General features: G+C 46.7%; 1 protein-coding gene across 2 annotated transcripts in view; it reads right to left on the reverse strand.

The window, feature by feature from the left end:
• Positions 1-20,706, reverse strand: part of TRIM33 (tripartite motif containing 33) — a 40,076-nt gene extending 19,370 nt beyond the window's left edge. For both annotated transcript variants that reach the window (XM_068173320.1, XM_068173319.1), the window contains exons 1-5: positions 20,265-20,706; positions 7,988-8,106; positions 5,708-5,855; positions 3,246-3,378; positions 112-228 (exon numbers count right to left, since the gene is read on the reverse strand). In XM_068173320.1, coding sequence (XP_068029421.1) covers positions 112-228; positions 3,246-3,378; positions 5,708-5,855; positions 7,988-8,106; positions 20,265-20,691 — 944 coding nt within the window. In that variant the 5' untranslated portion in view covers positions 20,692-20,706. The remainder of the gene's footprint in view (positions 1-111; positions 229-3,245; positions 3,379-5,707; positions 5,856-7,987; positions 8,107-20,264) is intronic.
• Positions 20,707-22,207: the final 1,501 nt, after the last annotated feature.

A 22,207-nucleotide genomic window follows, 5' to 3' on the forward strand; every position in this document is an offset into this window, starting at 1 on the left:
TATGAAAAGTAATTAAGATACAGAATTAACTCCAGTGTGTTATTCTAGCGCCACCACACATCTTACACACTAAAAAGGCAGTGTAATAGCTGATCATTTTGGGGAACTCACCTATTTTGAACTTGGGCAGCTGCAAAATTTACATAATTCTTCTTCTCAAGAAGTTTGGCCAACAGGTTCTCGATTGCACCCTTCTGGTTCTGAAAAGCTTCTTCCAGGAACTGGTACCTTTCCAACAGGCAAGAAAAGACACTGATTACCAAGGGGCAGTGGGCTGGAACTCAGGGCTCCCAGTTCAGCTGCAAAGCCACGAAATTTTGGAAGATATGACTGAGAAAAAAAAAAATCACTCAGAAAAAGCACTGAGAACGCTGAGAAAGAAAACACTGAGAAAAACCAGACTCTGAATACTCTGACCAGTGTGCAAAATGTTAAAGTGCTGATAAAGTCCTCAGCTACTGGCCAGGAGACTGAACCTGTGTGGGAAATTATCAATTCCAACCACAGTGCCTCGTTTCCCAGGACAGCAAGATGTGGAACAGGAACCTCAGAGTTTGATGAGGAAAATGCACCAACAGCTTAAACACACATTAAAGTATACCAAAAAACAGCCCCCTAAACTATCCCAAATTCCCCTGGTTTTCGGCAGAGATGAAACTGCTCATGTTTGACTGCATTAGTTTAATCTGAAGAAAATTTCCCTGTTAAAAAACTTCAAGTTTTTTCCACCTCTGCTGCTTCCAAGTGAAGAATATTCCCTTCCAAGCTCTCCAATTAAACAGCTGCTGTCAAAGGTACTTTCCATTACTTCATCTGAAAATAGGGTAAGTACCAACACTGAGGGAAAATAACAGGATTAGGTGCCTTTTCCTAAAATACTGGAATTAAGAATGCCACAGAAGCAAAATGCCTTTGCTGAAAATGGCCAAGGGGAATTAAAGCAGCTCCATGAATATCCATGTTTTCTGATCAACTGCTCAAAATCCAGGACTCCTAACAGTCACTTGCTAAGTCTTGTCTTGGCAATAAATAAACTGCATGCTTCTGAAATGTAATTTGTTAACAACAGGGAAAACTTAAGGTCCCAGAACACCTTGGTAATGTTTTCCCAATATTCAAATTGGCAGAAAATTGCTGCAATTAATGAAGCATGCTGTAAGGTGCATTAGAAACAACTTGCACCATCTTCCAAGGAAAATGAAGAAGAAATTACTGTTGTTTTCTGTCACAATGTAGAACATTACAATCCAACAGGAAAAGACTGTCTGGATTGTCATTAAACACAGTTTTGTTTTGTTTTTTTTATTTAAATGACTCACAACCATGATAACAAGGACTCAGACAAAGAACAGCATTCACAACAAAAACAACTCTACTCCTGTTAATTCACTTTGTACCAGCAACAGACAAATCTGAACTCCAAGAGTTCAGATTCTTCAATCTCAGTGTTGGAATTGTCCTTTTTCTAAGAACAGTCTAAAGTTCTTGCAGACAGACAGCAGCACGAGATTTTAGATACTATGATACAAAAAAAGTAGCATTCCTAAAGCCCAAAGACAGCAAAATTCAAATGTCTGGGAGCTGCTGAATTTCTAAAATTATTTTCATTAGGTTCAAAATTCTATTTCCACTTGAAGGAGAAATGAAAGATCTACATTCAACTTGTACTGCTAAAATTTTGCTGTAGCTCTTGCTACAGCCAAAATACTTTTCTTCTTTCAGTATTGCACTTCCAGCTTCCCAGGTGTGTGGACTGGAAACTACCCAAATCAGAGGAATCTCACAGCATCAAGCTGCTAAAAGAATTGTCAGCTTTCTACAGATTCCCCAGCAATCCCTGCCCCTGACAGGGGTGGAACTGGATCTCCTCTAAGGTCCCTTCCAACCCCAAACCACTCTGGAATTCTGTGATTAAAACTCTGAACACTGGGCCATAGAGGTACTGAAATGGTGATTCACCCTCCTTTGGGGTAAACTATTAGGATTTCAGGTAAGAAGAAAACAGGGATTAAAATCAATTCTTTTTCCACTTGGTATGATTCTCCACAAAATCTCAGCTGTATTTCAGGCAGACAAAGCAGTGCTTTAATCATCTGTAATTCACACCTGCACACAGAACCATATGGAAAGAACATTCTGCAAAAAAAAAAAGCACGTTAATAACAATGAATTCTCCTTCTGGAAGAGCACAGGTAAGTAGGACAGAATCCATCTGTTAATCCATTAGCAACATGCACAGAACAGATGCAAAGAAACCAACTAGACCAAATTAATGAATATATCCCAGGAGAGCACCCTGTGTGACAAGGGAGTCATCCAGGATATTTATGCCAATGGAAGAACAGAGCAGGAATATTCAAGTGTGTTAGTATTTTAATAATTTCAGATGTAAAAGTTCTCCACAGGCTGCTGTAGCAGTCTGAGAATAATCACTATTCTGAGAAAAACAGAATAGTTAAAAAAAAAAAAAAAGAAAAACAAAAGAAAAACAGAACACTAAATTCAGTATTACACCTTTACAGAGAAGAGTTAAGGAAAAGCAGTGGTGCAGTGGTTGATAAATATGTATTATCCCCAGATTCTCTATTATAACACTGAAAATTATTTGTTCAGACATTCAAACAACTACACAACAGAGCTGCTAAAGAGCAGGAAGTTGGAATGTGTCTTAAAGGGGCTCCAACTCTTTTTCTAGCAGAGGCAAACCCAGCATTTCTTTTTACCTGGAATGAGGCAACTTTTAACCAACCAAACCCAAAGCATTTTTCCCCTCTGCACCAGAAGAATATGCTAATGAAAGAGGCAAAATTTAGACTTTCCTTTAGAAAATTCCCCTAAAGACTGTTGCACAATCAAAAATGCCCTTTCAGAAAATTACCTCACCCATGACTCACTCTATCACTTTTGCTTCTTTTACAGCACCAGGTGTTCAGGGCGGCAGGAATTTCCATTCAAGTCCTGACCACAGTGACAGCACTGGGAACTGCCAGGCAAATGAACACCTGAATCACAGCAAACCTCCTCAGCCCATCTTGGTTCAAACCTGATCTTAAGAGACGTGACAACGCTCAACCAACTGACCAAGTTTCCATCACTCCACACAGGTTCTCCTTTGCAAGGGATGGGTTCAGTCCATCAGTTCAGGAGTAAATGCAGCAGAATTCCCAACACAAGCAGCTCACATCAATGCCACTTCATCCTCTGAACAGCACAGCACGGGAGATAAAACAGGGGAATGTTTGTACCTGTGTTCTTTGTGTTCCAGTAACTGACAGTCTCTGCATGTCAGCCTGTCACAGGTTTCACAGAAAAGTTTTAACTGCTCTTGTTTGTGGACAGGGCAGAAAACAGGACGTTGACCAGATGCTCCCACGGCCTCTGTTTTTAAAAATAAACCATTTGTGCATTTTAAAATAAAATTTAGACAATCTGAAGAGCAAAACAACTAACTTCCAGTAACAACCAAGAACTTGCAAAGGCACCTCCAGATGTGCTCCCAGGCTGAAGTTACTGTGAGCGCATCAGGTCAGGGGCTGGACTGATCATCTCAGAGCTCCTGCCCAACCTTCATGACTCGGATTTACAGTGCCAGTGCTTAACAGCTGTTCTCACATTATTCACTCAAGGACAAGGAGGAGCTCATCTTTTCTCATGAGCACCCAATAGGCCCTGCAAGACTGCACGAACACCAGCGCGGTGTGTATGTGTTTATAAAGCTTTAATTCCATCTAGTTTCACCCCTGGCACACTGAAGGATGGGTCAAACCTTTCAAACCTTTTTAACCTTTTTTAAAAACCCATTTTAACCCATGGGTTTTCCAGCTTATCCCTTCAAACACTTCATTTAGTCAAACACAACCGAAGTGGGAACGGCAAAGCAAACGTTGCCTGTGTTAAGAGTTAAACCCCCAAATAACAAATAATGGCAAAAAATAGTTCTGGGTTTACTAAAAAAGTGCAGCCCAGTGCTCTGAAAATATTTTGAGCTCAGCAAAGAGGAAAGCAGCCTTTGGGAGGTACAGCAGGTAGGGTTTAAATTAATTTCCCTCACTCTCCAACATTTCTGAAGCTGGTTATATCATGCAAGTTATTGTAAAGAAAGAGCTGATGAACCTACAGCTGCCACTCACTGAGAGAAATTTTAAGTCTCCAGGGCACATCTTTGAGTCTAAGAAGAAAAAAAAACAATGACCAGGCCTTCCCCACAATCACAATAAATAAAATTTCTGATAGAAAGTTTATTTTATAAACTTTATAAAATGTTTTATATACCTTATTTTATAAACATTGTAAAATATTTTATATTTTCATATAAAATATTTTTAAATATTAAAAATATTTCCTTTAAATACAAAAAATATTTAGCTTAACTAACTAGTTAGTTAATTAACTAGTTAGTTTAATAATAGTTTATTTTATAAACTTTATAAACTTTCTGGTTTTGGAACAGTCGCTTCCCAGCAAGTATCAAAGGGAAAGCGGAGCTGTAATATCACAATGAGAGTCACAAGTTAGCATTCCTTGTAAAAACACCAGTAATTCTTTCTTGGGCCCTACAATCTGATTGAATTTAAGGGTTTCTCATCTATGAGGCTTAATACATTTAATCTTAAATGGAAAATATTTCTTATTAAAACTATTCATTAAGACATAAAGAGAAGCCTCTCCAAAATGAGGTTTATTTTATAAAGCAAATGAAATAAGATCCTTGTCTGAAAGAACTAAGCTCAACAGCACAATTTTTAACTATTAAACAATTTTTAGAAAGAAAAGTAGTGTTTGTTCCTTTGAAAGGATGCAACAAGACAATCATGGCGATCTTAATTAATTTTAAATTAATTTAAATGAAGAGAGCAAAGTGTCGAGATCTCTCTTCCTCAATATGATCGTTTTCAGACACATCCAGATTGTGGAGAACCTACAAGCCTGTAAATCAGAACTTTTAACCCATTTACAAATAGACTTTTCTGATCTAAAGTCCAGATACCCCGGACCTGTTTGGAGAACACTTTCCACATTAGCTCAACAGGCTGTAAATGATAAAATCCAGATAGCCTGGACCTGTTCTGAGATGATTTTCCACATTATCTCAACAGGCTACAAATTATATATGATCAAACAACAGTTTAAGAATTTACTTCTAATAAGGCTGCACACCTGAACAAACCCTACACACACTTCACATATTAAATTTTGCTCACTTAGAGATTAAACCTAAAACAGATTCAAGTTCTACATTTATTAGCAACATCAATACAAAATAACACCATATACTGAAGGTAACTATAAAGTTAAATACACATTTCTACAGGAAGAACTATAATTGCTTCTCATAACAAAATACAGCAGAATGTGTAATTTAGTTTCCTTGGACAATGGATAAGATTATGAATTTATCACTGCTCTCCAGATTCCCTCCATTTAGTTACTTGTTCTACTAAACAGAAAGATTATTAAGAATGGAGCTAAATCCTTTCCAAAGGGATTGCACATCCAACTGCACAAAGAATCACTGTTATAAATTTAGTTCTTCCTCTATTTTTACAGCTACTAATTTTGCACTGGTCACTTTGGACTGTACTTTTCCCAAATCCTGGGGGGAAAACACACAGAGCTGGTTGTTACCTCCACCATCCTCCCTTTCTTCTAACATCTAAAGAGAAAAGGCTCTTGGAACAGGCAGCACAAAGTGATATTCAGCACTCACCTGATGACACATCCTCTTTTTTCCTGATCATATGATCCTTAGTAAACTTTACTCGCTGGTGAGCCTCAATGCAGGTCTTACACAGCCACTCCCCACACTCCACGCAGAAACCCACGGCGCTGGCGTTGTCCTCACAGCTGGTACACACCTGTGGGTGAAGAGAAACCACAACTGTCCTGGGGAGCCCCAGAGAGCAGAAAGGGCTGGGGGGGAAAGGCACCAGAATTGTTCTAGGGAGAGCTGACAGAGCCAGAGAGCAGAGGAGGGGTGGGGAAAAGGCACCAGAATCATCCTGACAGGACCAGAGAGCAGAAAGGATTGGGAAAAAGGCACCAGAATTGTCTTGGAGAGCATTGACAGAGACAGAGAGCAGAAAGGATTGGGAAAAAGGCACCAGAATTGTCCTGGAGAGCATTGACAGAGAGCAGAGAGCAGAAAGGATTGGGGAAAAGGCACCAGAATTGTTCTGGAGAGCATTGACAGAGCCAGAGAGCAGAGGAGGGCTGGGGAAAAGGCACCAGAATCATCCTGACAGGACCAGAGAGCAGAAAGGATTGGGAAAAAGGCACCAGAATTGTCCTGGAGAGCATTGACAGAGAGCAGAAAGGATTGGGAAAAAGGCACCAGAATTGTCCTGGAGAGCATTGACAGAGCCAGAGAGCAGAAAGGATTGGGAAAAAGGCACCAGAATTGTCCTGGAGAGCATTGACAGAGCCAGAGAGCAGAAAGGATTGGGGAAAAGGCACCAGAATTGTCCTGGAGAGCATTGACAGAGCCAGAGAGCAGAAAGGATTGGGAAAAAGGCACCAGAATTGTCCTGGAGAGCATTGACAGAGCCAGAGAGCAGAAAGGATTGGGGAAAAGGCACCAGAATTGTTCTGGAGAGCATTGACAGAGCCAGAGAGCAGAAAGGATTGGGAAAAAGGCACCAGAATTGTCCTGGAGAGCATTGACAGAGCCAAAGAGCAGAAAGGATTGGGAAAAAGGCACCAGAATTGTCCTGGAGAGCATTGACAGAGCCAGAGAGCAGAAAGGATTGGGGAAAAGGCACCAGAATTGTCCTGGAGAGCATTGACAGAGCCAGAGAGCAGAAAGGATTGGGGAAAAGGCACCAGAATTGTTCTGGAGAGCATTGACAGAGCCAGAGAGCAGAAAGGATTGGGAAAAAGGCACCAGAATTGTCCTGGAGAGCATTGACAGAGCCAGAGAGCAGAAAGGATTGGGGAAAAGGCACCAGAATTGTTCTGGAGAGCATTGACAAAGACAGAGAGCAGAGAAGGGGTGGGGAAAAGGCACCAGAATCATCCTGACAGAGCCAAAGAGCAGAAAGGATTGGGGAAAAGGCACCAGAATTGTCCTGGAGAGCATTGACAAAGACAGAGAGCAGAAAGGATTGGGGAAAAGGCACCAGAATTGTCCTGGAGAGCATTGACAGGACCAGAGAGCAGAAAGGATTGGGGGGAAAAGGCACCAGCACCGTCCTAAGGAGAACTGGCAGCCCAGAAATCAGAGCAGAGTTGGGGAAAAAGCACCAGAATCATCCTGGGGAGCACTGACAGAGCCAGAAAGCAGAAAGGGCTGTGGGGAAAAAGGCAGCAGAATTGCTCTGGGGAGCACTGATGTCCCAGAGAGCAGAAAGGGCTGTGGGGGAAAAGACACTAGAATTGTTCTGGGGAGCACTGACAGGACCAGAAATCAGAGCAGGGTTGGGGGAAAAGCACCAGAATCATCCTGACAGGACCAGAGAGCAGAAAGGGTTGGGGGGAAAAGGCACCAGAATTGCTCTGGGGAGCACTGACAGGACCAGAGATAAGGGGAAGGGTGGAGAAAAAGCACCAGAATCATCCTGGGGAGCACTGATGTCCCAGAGAGCAGAAAGGGCTGTGGGGGAAAAGGCACCAGAATCATCCTGGGGAGCACTGACAGGACCAGAAATCAGAGCAGGGTTGGGGAAAAGGCACCAGAATCGTTCTGGGGAGCACTGACAGGACCAGAAATCAGAAAGGGCTGTGGGGGAAAAGGCACTGGAATTGTTCTGGGGAGCACTGACAGGACCAGAAATCAGAGCAGGGTTGGGGAAAAGGCAGCAGAATCATCCTGGGGAGCACTGATGTCCCAGAAATCAGAAAGGGCTGTGGGGGAAAAGGCACTGGAATTGCTCTGGGGAGCACTGATGTCCCAGAAATCAGAAAGGGCTGTGGGGGAAAAGGCAGCAGCACTACCCTAAGGAGAGCTGGCAGCCCCAGGGAGCAGAGGCTGGGCAGGCAGGACGGTCCCTACCTGCTCTGACTTCTCGTCGGAGCTGCTGGGGCTCTCCGAGGTGTCCTTCACAAAGTAGTTGTCCACCAGGTCGATCTGCCGGCACTCCTGGCGGCAGATCGGGCACCGGATCACCCCCACTGCAAAACACAGCACCCCACAGGCTTTTTAGGGCAGCAAACCTCAGGGAGCAAAGTGCCCAGAAGCACCCAACACCAGGCACACGGCTTCTCTCACCTGGGTAAAGGATTCCACAGCTGATGCTGTCATTAAAAACCAGCCACTGCAGCTGTAGAACAGGTTTCACCCCAAAATATACTCCCTCAACTAATCCCAGAAAACCCCCACAGGCCTCTACAGAAAAGGATCCCCCACCTAGCTGGGGATTTCCCTAATTTCTGCATCACTCTCAGTTTTTCCTACTTATTTCTTCCCAAAAAAATCCTATATTTTTAGCAAAGTCATTTGTTGTCCCCACGCAAATATTTAATTTTTTTTCCCCTGTTGATTTTAGATTACAAAACTCAAGAAACTTGGGTTTTTTTAGATTATTTTTTAGAACAGTCTACAGTCCAGCCTGCCTCAGGACAGGCATTAAGAGGGCTGTGCCCAGATAGCTGGGGCAACTTCAGGGATGTTCCTGAAAATGCCCCAGTGTGTCCCAGTGTTCTCCCAGGTAGCCCAGGAAGATTTCTAATATAACCTATTTCCATGAGGTCAGGGAGGCAGATGAAGCAATAAAACACCAGCATCCTGTGCTTTGCTATCCTTTGTAATCACTAAATTCGTTTTAAATCCTCAGCAGAGCTGCAAAGGAGTCGCTACATGAACCAAAGTGACATTTAAAGATGTCTATGAACAGCCCCCATAAAGGTTTGAAAACTTATTTATAACTTAGGCAGTGGCTCACACTTCACAGAAGTGTCATTGATCTTAAATCCAATTCCTATGCAATTTATTGATAATATAATCTTCAAGAAGCTTTCCAAGGCATTGGGTATTTTTACACACTAAAACAACTTTGAGAAGTGTAATTAAATGATGCTCAGCTCCTTTGTGGATATTCAATTAGGACAGTAGGACTTCATTCAGCGAGATTAATTACATTAGTAGTGGAGTAGCATTAATTTTTTCAAGTGCTAAAATTAATGATGGCTTCAGAACACAGGAGATTCACTGCAGAGCAGCAATAATCCAACTAAAAATTCCCTGTCTCACCAAACCCAACACATCTCAAGAGCAGGGTATGAAAAATAACCAATACTGCAGCAGCTACACATACAAGAGCTTCCACACCCACTGAAACCTTCCCCATATGCACAACTTTGAGATTTTCTGACAAGTGAGAGACAAAATTCTTTAGGGAATACCAGCTGAAAGCCACCCAGCAGCTATGTGTATATACTTACACAACAAAAATTTCAGGTATTTCCCATTAAAACTGCTCCATCCAAACCAAACCAAACCTAAACTTAATGTTTAGTGGTGCCTTGGGTCCAACAAACAAAATATGTTATGTTTTTTTTCAGGGAAAAAAAAAAAAAACAAAACAGAGGAAGCTCAAGATCTGTAATCTCTAGACATCAGAAAGTCAAATTCTACAGATGAAAACCCCTTCCTGTAAGGCAACTTTTGGGTTGGTTTTAAAGTAGCCAAACCAATGAAAGCTTGAATAAAATCAAGACTTTTGATGCAGGTGAGAGCCCACAGGCTGGATTCTGGCCATGGGTAATCCAACACCCAATTTCTGCACCTCTACATTCAAATAAAACCTGCACACAAAGTGCCCCCAGTGTTGTGCACACACCTCAAGAGATCAAAACCCAAATTTCAAGGCCTTGCCATTCTCATTTAGCACATTACACTCCTTTTTCAGGTCTCAACACCCTTTATTTCCAATAATATATGGGCCACTAAACATCTCATATTGTGGTGTTTTAATCTAAAAAAAACCAAATTACAGCAGCACCATTTGTACTAGAAATCGAATGCACTGAAAAGATACACATCTGGCTAATTTTGTAAGGCAGGAGGGAAAAGTAGAGAAAAATCACACTGAAATAGCATTTGCATACAAAGAATATTCTTAGCTGTCAAAACTTGAGAAAATTTGTGAGCTAACGAAGTTTATTGCAAAAAGTTTAGTGAGAATGTGTTTTAGAACAAACTAAGATTCAAATGTTTATATCACCTCTGTGAAAAACAAGTTTTCACTGTCAGTCTCAATTTAAAAAAAAATCTTACATAGGAAAATAAAAGTAAATATAAAAGTATCATCCTATTTATGCTCCAGCAGAACTTACTAGGCTATTTTTCTGCATCAAAGAAATCAAAAGCGTTAGTCTTGGTACAAACATTCTCACTGTAACTCTGCTCTCCAAAAGCATTAGCACACAGTAAAAACCACTGTTTCAAGATCAATTTTATTTTTCAGATCACAGGTGAATTCGAATAAGACACATTCCTACAAACTCTGAAGGTCAGACTGGTTTATCATCTCCTTCCAGCCTAATAATGACCATTGAGATTTCCCGTGTGCTCAGAGATGGCTTCAGATTAATTTGGAGCTGTAAACTGCTGCTGCAGAGGTCAAGAGCAGCACTGAAGCCAAGAGCTGAGAAAAGAGAAGTTTCTTTCAGGAAGTTCTGACCACACCACGTGAATCCCTGCGCTGAGGGGCTGCAACACTCGGTGCAGCAGTTCCTCTGTGCCTTCCAGAACGCTGTCACCAAAGCCCTGTCCTCAGCGTTAACTACAGCAACACAGCTACGCTTCAGGTCCTGAACAAAGAACAATTCAGCACCCTACAAACCTCACCAGCCACCCACAGGTGCTCCTGTGGATACCAGTACGTGCATGAAGAAATTCAGGGAGAATCACGCTTTGGACCTAAAAGGCCGGAGGAATTTATGAACTGTTTTACAGGAGCTGCAGAAAACAGGAGCGGGCTTCTAAGCTTCTTCAGTTGTACTTTAGAGGCCCCACACTGCCCATTTTTCCACTTGTTTCTATCCCACAAGCGTGCAAGACCTGTAACAACCATGAGCACAAACACTCACTATCCTTCTTGCACAACTCTCTCCACCACATTTTCCCTTCCCTTAAGTCCTATTCCCAATTAATGATGCAGCTCAGATCAGATTCTGCTTTTGGTCCCACACTTTTGCAGAACAGCAAAAATATTTCCAGTCACACACATTCCCTGTCCCCCATCTGCTGCTGCACACAGCGCTCAGCCCAAATGGAGGCTTGTTTTTCCTTTCACCCTGCCTAAGGCTGACTGAAGGCAGAAGCAGGAATTGTTTCCCAGCTGGAAATCTGGATTGCCAGTCTCCAGTGGGGCAGGCAGGAGAAGCCTTGCCTGGCGCTGCCAAGCCTGCTCAAAGGGAGATGGGTTTCATCTTCTCACCTGAGCCATCCCTCCCTGCAGAACCTGTGATTCAGGGAGGAAAGAGGCTCCAGGAGATTCCATGGAGTCTCCCGAGACAGACAGAGCTTTTCGGGAGCTGAGGAGCAGCACGAAGCACTGACAGGACACAGGAATGTGCTCAGGGATGGATCTGCAGGACCTACAGGACCTTGCCCCTGGCAGCAGCTCTGCCAGCACACTGGTGGGAGCTGGAGCGGAGCCCACACCGATGTAAACGGGAATTCTGGCACATCCCAGGCACGCTCCCTGCCCTGGGAAGGGCTGCTCCTGCCCCAGTGGGAGCCCAGGTCACTGCAAGGCAGGAGCAAGGGGGAAACCAAGGACACAAGAAGAACCTTCCTGGAGGCTCCAGGACCTGCCCCTCTCACCAAGGAGCCCTTTTACGCCAGGAGAAGGTTCTGTCCCAGCAGGGAGATGCCAGCACCCAGGTTTCACTGTCAGTTACACAACTGCAGGCACATCTCCTTACAATGCACGTTAGATCTCCTGATTTGTCAAAGACTTTAAGAACACTAATGAGAGCAGCATCTCTGTAATCCTTTTAACTGCTTATGGTGTAGATAAAGCACGCTGAGCTAGACCACAGACATCAAAGCATGTCAGAAAGCACGAAACTGAAGTAAACTCAGGAGGAAAGTTGATTTTGCTTTCTTAAAAACAGAAAGGCTGCTAAAAAACCCTGCCTCATAATCCAGCAGCAAATCACTATGGAACACTGCAAAAACCTTCAGATTTCAAGTGGAAGATGCTTTTAATCTACCACTCCCAACTCACACCTAAAGCTGCAACACAAGTGTTTTTCTTAATTGTAACTCAGAACTCTGTGAATACCTTTTATATATTAAGTTGAACACTTCCCGAGGGCAACTATGCTCCTCTGAATGCATCTCAAAACAGCTGATTTTTACAACAGATTTCATCTTGAATTAGTTTCAGTAAGACAAGTATTAAAAACCTGCTTATTAGAATTGCTTTTTCCATGCTGACGTATCAATACCAACAATACTAAAATACTGCCAAATTTCAAGGATGCTTGAGAGCTACAGTGAAGGCAGGGGAAAGGTTGATGTCTCTGTATTTCCAGTCCTGTAGGACCAAAACAGAGACACTCAGGTCAACTCTTTGGCTACTGTCCCCACTCCAGCTTGATATTCAGGAATCAGTGTGTGTTCCACTCATATCCATTGATTCAGCACCAGAAAAAAATGGAATTTTCTGAATCTTCTTTGCTCCCTACGCACCCTTCTGGAATTCCCTCAGATGTTTGAGAGACCAGCTGTACAACAACAAGGCTTCCTGAGCCAGCAAGAATTAACCTGTTCCCCCACCAAACCCACCTACAACCCTCCTCTTGATCTGGATTTTTAGATTTTGTTTACAAACACTACAGAAGCCTCCAGCCCTGTGAGAGAAGGGGAGGTGGGGTGAAAAGAAAGGGGAACACACCCAAGGAGCCAAGGAAACTCATCTGCTGCCTAAACCCACCACAGCAGCCAAAGCAAAATAAGGAACTCTTAGAAGAAGCACCACACTGAGGGCTCCACATTCACTTGCTGGCTTCAAGTCCAAGCTGACTTCAATCAACTTAAAATAAACACATCACAGCCCAACCCAACCCCACTGAAATCTCACAGAGAACAAAAAGCAATACTGGAATAATTAGGAGTTATTGATCTGAATGAGGATGGCATGGATCTGATGAGATCATGGGCATGAACAAGGGAGGGCAGATCATGCACGTGATGTACCAGATCCAAAAATCCCTTTGCACCTCAGCAGCACCCAATGGATCCTCTCCATCACTGGGATATCACAGGGAGGCTTTCCAGCAGTTCAAATTTATAAATTCAGAGTTTATTCAAACACTGATCCCAAACACTTGTGTTCCTGAACACCTCTACTTACACACTAGAATTCCTATTTTCAGAAGATACAACTCCTTTAACATCAGCTCTGATGCGTAGCACAAAAATCTTTATCAATTCTTTAGTTGCTTTATAACATTTGGAGTACTGAAATGATAAAAAAAAAAAGGATAAATAAGTAAGTTTGACCTCAATACCCTAAAATAAAATATATGAAGTGTGTTATGGACAACAAGTTGAACAGGAACCAAGAGCAGATCCTTCACAAGAGAGGAATGTGTCCCAGGCTGCACTAGCAGGACAAGGACATCCATCCCTCCTTGTGGGAAGCAGAAACTTCCACAGACACTGAGGGATTTGATCTGCAGCCTTGGAGGAAGTTTGGAATGATGTAAAAACACAATACACAAACATGAAGAAGATTTTAGAAGAGCAAGCACTCAGCCATAGCTCAAGATTAGTCACAAGTTTCTTTGGTACAAGATAATACAGAACTTTCTAAACCCAGAGGAAAGGCCACAGGACTTATTTTGCTTTTCTAACATATCATCTTTGCTCACTTCTGCTGCACTGTGGAAACTTTTGTCCAATGGCTTCTGTCTCACATGCACACAGATGCTTCTATTATAACTTTTAAACTCCTAGCTTATTCTACATAACCCTTTGCCACCTTATCAATACAGTTTCTCGCTTACTTAAGGCATATTCTTACTTACAACTACAGAAACATAAGTTTATGATTTTTCTGCTTAATGTCTGTGTATTGTATTTTTACATCAACCCAAGCTTCTTCCAAGGCTGCAGATCAAACCCTTCCATGTCTGTGGAAGTTTCTGTTTTTCTGATTCCCACAGGACAGTCCCAGCAGGAAGGAAGGGATTTCTGCTCCCCAGGGTCCAAGGAGGATGGTCCAGCACTGCTCATCCCAGCACACCTGGACCAGGCTGGAGGAACCTCCTGTCACTGCTCTCACCAGACCAGCTCTGGGCCAGGGGTGGGGCTGGGCACACCTGGCCCTGCCACCCCACCTGGTGCCCCCCTCCAACCACGTCTGTGCCAAAGAATGGCTTCAAATTCCGCTGATACCTGGGACACAGCGATGAGCACAAGCCTGCAACTATCACATCATCCCCTGGAAATCAACTCCCGAAGCCCAATTTCTGTCGAGCAAGCTGCACCACTTGAGACATCTGGTTCCACACACAGCCTTGGGCTGGGGGCAGGACCACCCTGATTCCCCCCACACAAGTACTGAGTGACTGGAAGATAATTCAGGTCCTCTCAGATGTTTACACTGTTACAACCGATGCCTCAGGTTCAGCTTTTCTGTTTTTCAGATTCTGAGCCGCTTTAGTGTGAGGGTCTGGGCTTCACATTACGGGGTGGTGAGATCTCTGCACAGAGCAGAGACACAAAACAATTCCTTCTCCAGCTGGGGACCAAGGACAAATGATCCAAATTTCAGGCCCAAGAGCACAAACAACATGGACAGTAGAGAGAAAATCAGGATGGGACTGCATGGGCTAAAGCTGGAGCGGGACAATGAACTCCAATGTGGAAATGGAGCAGAACTGATCAAACTGACAGACCCCGTGGCCAGTTGTCCATTTTGGGACCATTCTGGTTCATCTTGGGTGCAGCCCTGGCTGGGCTCTGCCCAAGGTGGATCCATGGAGGCCTCCTAATAAATCCCTGCTTCATTCTTTAGCTCTGTCCAGCCTCTGTTCTAGCTCAGCCTTCTCAAGGCATCACAAGGACAAGGAAACTTCCCAGTTCAGGAAATATTTGCAAGCACTTGTGCAATCCAGTAACTCCAGCTTCCGTTCTGGGCTCAGGCTTGGCAGGGCACCAGCCCTCTCAGGAATGAATCTCTGCCAGGTCCCATTTATTGGGTGACAACTCCAATAGTAGTTACTCCATGTGCATAATATTTATTTCTCTTAGTGCTGCAAGGGTCCAGGCATGTTTCTACACAGCCATACATCAAAAGCCCGTTCTAATTTCAGTGATTAGACCTTGAAACAAACCCTCACAGGTCAAGGGAGTGGTACAATCAGATTGAAATCTGTCAGAATAAAAATACATTTTAAAAAATTACCTGCTTTCAAGGTCCACTCTTAACTCAGCTTTTTGTTTTTTGAACAATCCTTGACTACATAGCAATTATCACACACTGAACTGGCAATACATTATATTTAATAATAAAAAAAATTACAGCTGCCACAAATATTAATTCTTATAAAAATAACATATGCCTTAATGTTCTCTGATGGAAATATTTTACAATACACTATTAATTTAGACTGAAATTTAAGTTTCACAGCAAGATTTTTAGTAAGTCCAGAATATGAACTGAACATTTTCCAGACTCATGCTCAGCTCATGAGTCTCACTTATGAACACAGGAGAAAAGTAAAGAATCAAGACAGTTCAGGTGACATCTACTCACATCCAGTTTAATAAAACTTAAGATGCTGCATTTACACAGCTTAAAGAGCCTTATTTGATGCAGGAATTTTCATTCTTCTTGACTGAAAATACAGTAACTACCACCAAACTCAGTGTAAGGGACCTGCCACATCCTCATACACATCAGACCTTTTATGTCCTCCTCTCACAGCAAATTAAAAAAAAAAAAAAACCAAAAAAACTTCAGGTGTGATTAATACACCACTGGGTGCAGGAGCTGGGTTCAGCATATCAAACCAATTTCTGGTACCACACATCACAGCTCTGGGTAGTAAATGTGTTATTCCTCAGTTTACACACACAACCAACTGTGGAGGGTTTTCAGCTCATTTGGTTTTTCAGCCTAATCATAATTGTGACATTCCCAAGGAGCTGGGAGAGCCCTAAGCTCTCTCTACTCAGATAATCTTCTTTAGAGAGATTGTAAATATCTCATCCAGGCAGTGAAACTACAAAACAACCTCTCCACCAGGAGCAGGAGCACAGTGGGTACAGCAATAGCTGTTTTACAGTATCTGTTACGGTCTGAAATCTCTAACTTAGAAATCAGCTTTTTTTTTTTTTTTTTTCAGAATACTGGGATACAAATGCAGGCATTGTCTTGTAACCTCTTCAAGCTGAAAGGGGGAGTCCAGCTGGACAGCTGAAACACCATACAAAATCATCTACCCACCAAATAAAATGCACATTCCCATAACCAATTAAGAAATTAAACTGAATATGAGATGCTACTTTTCATGTTAAACAAATGCACATGCTTTAAATAAATGAAACAAGACTCTTCTCTTTTTTCCCAACATAAATGTAATCAACAGCAAAATAAACCTTTTCCACCAGCAAAATACGTATGACTCACCAGGAACTTGCTTTTAATATAGCAATCCACAACTTCAGATAATTCTTTTAAGCTTTAGTCAGGGGGTCTCTAGCTTTTAGGAACTGAGATGATTCTTCTGCCTTCTTTAGCATGGCCCTGAAGGGAATGGGAGGCTGGCAGGAGCAGGGGTGCTGACGCAGACCCAACACCACTCTCTCCAGGAGGGCAGAGGGAGCTCCAGCAGGGAAGGTGCTGTCACCCAGAGAACTGCCCTGTGGGCACCAACCTCACATTCCATTTCCACAGCTTTTACCCAATAAATACACATATCTACTATTTTAAGTCCTGACAGCTCTCACTGAGCAAAGTCTCAAACTGATTCAGAAAGCAACCAGGAAAATATCACTTGTTCTTTTCTGGTTTATGTGAAGAGATGCAGAAAGATAGCAGGGACACACTCCAGCAGTGAGAGCCTGCAGCAAAGTGTGACCTGCCTCAGGTACAGCTACAGGTACCACTTCTCCTTCATTCTTCCTTCATGAAAAAGCACCTGCTCGTCATGACGGAGGCTTGAGAATCAGCAGAAGTGGAAGTAACACTTCACACTTTGTGACTGCCAGAACAGGGAAGGAACCTGCGTGACTAAGCACTGTGGTGCTTCTCAGGAGGCTCAGAATGTCCATTTTCTATCTGATCTGCTGGGAACCATCTCCCGTGCCACTCAACTGATTCCACTCTCAAGGTGCAGAGAGCTGCCCACAAAAATGCCTCTGCTGGTCCATGGCCCATCCTCAGCTGAGGATGAGCCAATCCTACTGTATTTCAGGGTGCACTTTTAATCCCGACTGGAAAGTACCAAATATAAAAGAAACAAATTTCTCTTTAAAAGTCCTCGAGGAGATTCCCTCTAGAAATTGGAAATACTTGACTCCAGCCAAATTTTGGCCCAAGAGCACTTCCTACTTTCCTAAAGAAACAGGGATTACATACCCTAAATTCCCAGGGAACTAGAAGAGCCATGAGGATATAGCTGCCAGTTCCTGTGCTCTGCAGGCTGAGGTGCCACCACAGCTGGATCCACAGCTGGATCCACAGCCCTACAGGACACTCCCACAACAGCACCTCTGTTGGAAGGCACCTCTGCAGATCACGCAGTCCAGCCCTCTGCCCAGGCAGGGTCACCTGGAGCAGGTGACACAGGAACGTGTCCAGGTGGGTTTGGAATGTGTCCAGAGAGGGAGACTCCACCCCTTCCCTGGGCAGCTGCTCCAGGGCTCTGCCACCCTCCACAGAAAGAATTTCTTTCTCATTCAGGTGGAACTCCTTGTGTTATAATTTATGGCCATTGCTCCTTGTTCTGCCCTGGGCACCACTGGAAAGAGCTGACACCATCCTCTGACCCAGCATCGAGATATTCCATGGATTGATGGGATCCCCTCTCAGTCTTCCCTTCTCCAGCCTAAACAGCCTCAGCCCCACAGTCTCTCCTCACATCAAAGATGCTCCAGTCCCCTGCACCTTGCTCTCATCACCTAAAACTTTTTATTCCAACAGTCCAAACATCATCTCTTTCTACACCAAAGCACACCAACAAGCATTCTTAAAACGTGTACAACAAGAAGTGATATTCCAGTTTGTACACAGTGGTTCCCACACCTGTGGGGAAGACACCTCCCACAGACACAGCAGGACTCGAGATAATCCTGCTCATAAAAGAAACGCTGCTTCCCAAGTTCTGTGCATGTCACTGGCATATCGCTGCCCTGGGAGGGTGGGCAGCCCTGGCACAGGGTGCCCAGAGCAGCTGGGGCTGCCCCTGGATCCCTGGCAGTGCCCAAGGCCAGGCTGGATGGGGCTTGGAGCCGCCTGGGCCAGTGGAAGGTGTTCCTGCCCATGGCAGGGGTGGGACTGGATGAGCTCTGAAGTCCCCTCCAAACTAAATCACCCTGTCACTCTATGATTTAACACAAAATGTAGAATCTAACTTAAAAGCATGGATCATAAGACCATCTGAGTGCTTTACTGAGCGCAACGGCAAACTGTATTTAAATACATCATTTTTTTAAGACCAATGAACTTTCTAAGATCGCATCCTAGATGGACTTCTGAACAGTCTGGATGAAGAAGTCTCTACCGTGCCAGGTTAATTCCTTCACTGGGGAACACAGGAAGGGCTTGAGTGCAAAGATGTCACCAAACAAGGTCTCCCTGACCATAGAGCCCATTTAGGACCTGCAAAACCACTTAGCAGGGCCCTATTTTGCTCTGTACACCACAGCCCGTGAGTCACCCCATCTAAAGCTCCCGAAGCTTTTCAATTCCATCCCTGAACGTGTATTAGAAAAGAAAAATCAAACCCCGGCTGTGGTTCTGCTAAGAGCAGGTGGAAGGAGCAGTGTACTCCTGATCCTTGGTACAAGTTCTGTAGAGGCAGAGCTGACAAACAGCACTGCAGGGTTTTATCTCAGTGCACAGCAAAGCAGGTGCAGTGCACACAGCGTTCCCACCTGGGCAGGTAACACTGCAAGAGTGAATCTCGATTTAACGAGACACATTTCACCCCAGCACTGCAGAACCCAGCAGCTGCCCACCCCCTTCCTGACTCGCCTCTGCTGTGTCACCTGAGAGCCAAAACAAAACAGACAGAAGGAGAGAATGACAGAATATTTGGGGTTGGAAAGGGCCTTTAAAGGTCATTAGTCCAACCCCCCTGTCACGAGCAGGGACATCTTAGATTCGAGCAGGTTGCTCAGAGCCTGGTCCAGCCTGACACTGAATGTTTCCACCGCCTCCCTGAGCAATTTGTTCCGATGTTTTAACACCCTCATGGTAAACATTTCTTTCTTACACTAAATCTAAACCGATCCTGCTCCCCTTTAAAACCATTATCCCCAGTCCTATCGCAACAGGTGCTGCTAAAAACTCTGTCCCCATTTTTATCACAGACTCCCTTCAGGCACCGGGAGGGGCTTTAGGGTCTCTCTGGAGAAAGGGAGAACGATCTCTTTTCCATGGAACGACCCCGATCCCGCCAGGCTTCCTTCCGAGCAGAGCTGCTCCTCCCCTCCGACCAACTCTGCCCGCTCCAACAGGTCCGCGTCCCTCCTTCCCGCGATGGAAACCCGCGATCCGTGCTCCCGATCCCAGCAGCTCCCGAGCCCCGCAGCTCCCGAGCCCCGCAGCTCCCGATCCCCGCAGCTCCCGATCCCAGCAGCTCCCGATCCCAGCAGCTCCCGATCCCCGCAGCTCCCGATCCCCGCAGCTCCCGAGCCCCGCAGCTCCCGATCCCAGCAGCTCCCGATCCCAGCAGCTCCCGAGCCCCGCAGCTCCCGATCCCCGCAGCTCCCGACCCCAGCAGCTCCCGATCCCAGCAGCTCCCGACCCCAGCAGCTCCCGATCCCCGCAGCTGCCGAGCCCCGCAGCTCCCGACCCCAGCAGCTCCCGATCCCAGCAGCTCCCGATCCCAGCAGCTCCCGACCCCAGCAGCTCCCGATCCCCGCAGCTCCCGATCCCCGCAGCTCCCGATCCCCGCAGCTCCCGATCCCAGCAGCTCCCGAGCCCCGCAGCTCCCGAGCCCAGCAGCTCCCGAGCCCCGCAGCTCCCGAGCCCCGCCGCACGCCGCGCTCCCGGCCGGGCCCGAGCCAGCCCGGGGGAGCCCCGCGCTGCGGGCGGGCGGGCCGCTGGCGGCGGGATGTCCCGGAGGAGCCCCGCGCTCACCTTGCTGCACGTCGCCGTTGGCGCCGCCGGGCACGGGCACGGTGAGCTGGCGCTCGGGCTCGGGCAGGCAGCGGCGGCAGAAGGAGTGCAGGCAGGGCAGCAGCTTGGGCTCGGCCTCCCGCCGGCTCTGCAGGCTCTGCGCGCACACCGCGCACGTGTCCAGCAGCGAGAACGGCCCCGGCGCCGCGGGCGTCAGCGGCGGCACCGGGCTGGGGCCGGGCCCCGCCGCCGCACCGGGCCCCGCCGCCGCCTCGGCCTCGGCCTCGCCGCCGCCGCGCTCCGCCGCCGCCGCCCCGGGGCTCTCGCGCTCCTCGGGCGGCGCGGCGGCGGACGGCGAGCCGGCGGGAGGCTCCAGGCCGCCGCCGCCGCCCGGCGCGGCCTCGGCGGCCGCGTCCCCGCCGCCGCCGCCTCCTTTGTTTTCCGCCATGTTTCCTCCTTTGAACCCGACCCCGCTCCGCGCACGCTCCGCGTCACCGCGTCACCGGGCGGGACCGGGCGGGAACGGCGCCGCGCGCGCGCTCCCGCGGCACCGACGCAGCCGGGAGGGCGGGTCGTGACGTCACGGGGAGGCGGGACCCTGGGCCCAGGGATGAGAGCCTATTGGGCGGTGGTGGAGGCAGGGGCGTGGCCACGCCCCCTCGGGAACGCCCCCGGGAACGGGGATGGGGAACGGAGCACCGGGAATAGGGAACAGGGCACCGGGCTGGGGAATAACGCACCGGGAATAGGGAACAGGGCACCGGGCTGGGGAATAACGCACCGGGAATAGGGAACAGGGCACCGGGCTGGGGAATAACGCACCGGGAATAGGGAACAGGGCGCCGGGCTGGGGAATAACGCACCGGGAATAGGGAACAGGGCACCGGGCTGGGGAATAACGCACCGGGAATAGGGAACAGGGCACCGGGCTGGGGAATAACGCACCGGGAATAGGGAACAGGGCACCGGGCTGGGGAATAACGCACCGGGAATAGCGCACCGGGCTGGGGAATAACGCACCGGGCTGGGGAACAGGGTACCGGGCTGGGGAATAACGCACCGGGAATAGGGAACAGGGCGCCGGGCTGGGGAATAACGCACCGGGAATAGGGAACAGGGCATCGGGCTGGGGAATAACGCACCGGGAATAGCGCACCGGGCTGGGGAATAACGCACCGGGCTGGGGAATAACGCACCGGGAATAGCGCACCGGGCTGGGGAATACCCCATCGGGAGGGGGAATACCGCACCGGGGTGGGGAATAACCTTCCGGACGGGAAATGACACACACAGGCTGGGAAATAACCCTTGCGGGAGGGGAAAAACCCACCGGGACGGGGAATAACGCATGAAGACTATGGGGAATACCCAAAGGGATGGGGAATACCCAAAGGGACGGGGAATAACGCATGAAGACTATGGGGAATACCCAAAGCGATGGGGAATACCCAAAGGGATGGGGAATAACGCATGAAGACTATGGGGAATACCCAAAGGGATGGGGAATACCCAAAGGGACGGGGAATAAAGCACTGGGCTGGGGGATAACCCATCCGGACAGGGAATAATGCACCGGGGTGGGGGAATGGGGCACCGGGATAGGGAATAACCCATTGGGATAGGGAACAAAGCACGGGGATGGGGAATACCCATGTGAAAGGGGTATAGGGCACCTGGATGGGGGATAATGGACCAGGATGGAGAACAGGGTACCAGGACAGGAAACAGCAGACCTGGATTGGGAATATCACACAGGGATGGTGAACAGAGCAGTGGGGTGGGGAATGGTACACCAGCATAGGGAAAAGGGCACCGGGACACGGAGCAGTGCATCAGGAAGGGAGTCAGAGCATGGGGACAGGGAACAGGCCAGTGGGAGCAGGATGATCAGGAATTATGCCCTGGATGAGGAACAGTGCAGGAGGTGGCACGTGGCAGCAGCTCTCTGGCCACAGAGAGAAACA

The sequence above is a fragment of the Anomalospiza imberbis genome, chromosome 26 (genome assembly GCF_031753505.1).
Source record: "Anomalospiza imberbis isolate Cuckoo-Finch-1a 21T00152 chromosome 26, ASM3175350v1, whole genome shotgun sequence".
NCBI classification, from domain to species: domain Eukaryota; kingdom Metazoa; phylum Chordata; class Aves; order Passeriformes; family Viduidae; genus Anomalospiza; species Anomalospiza imberbis.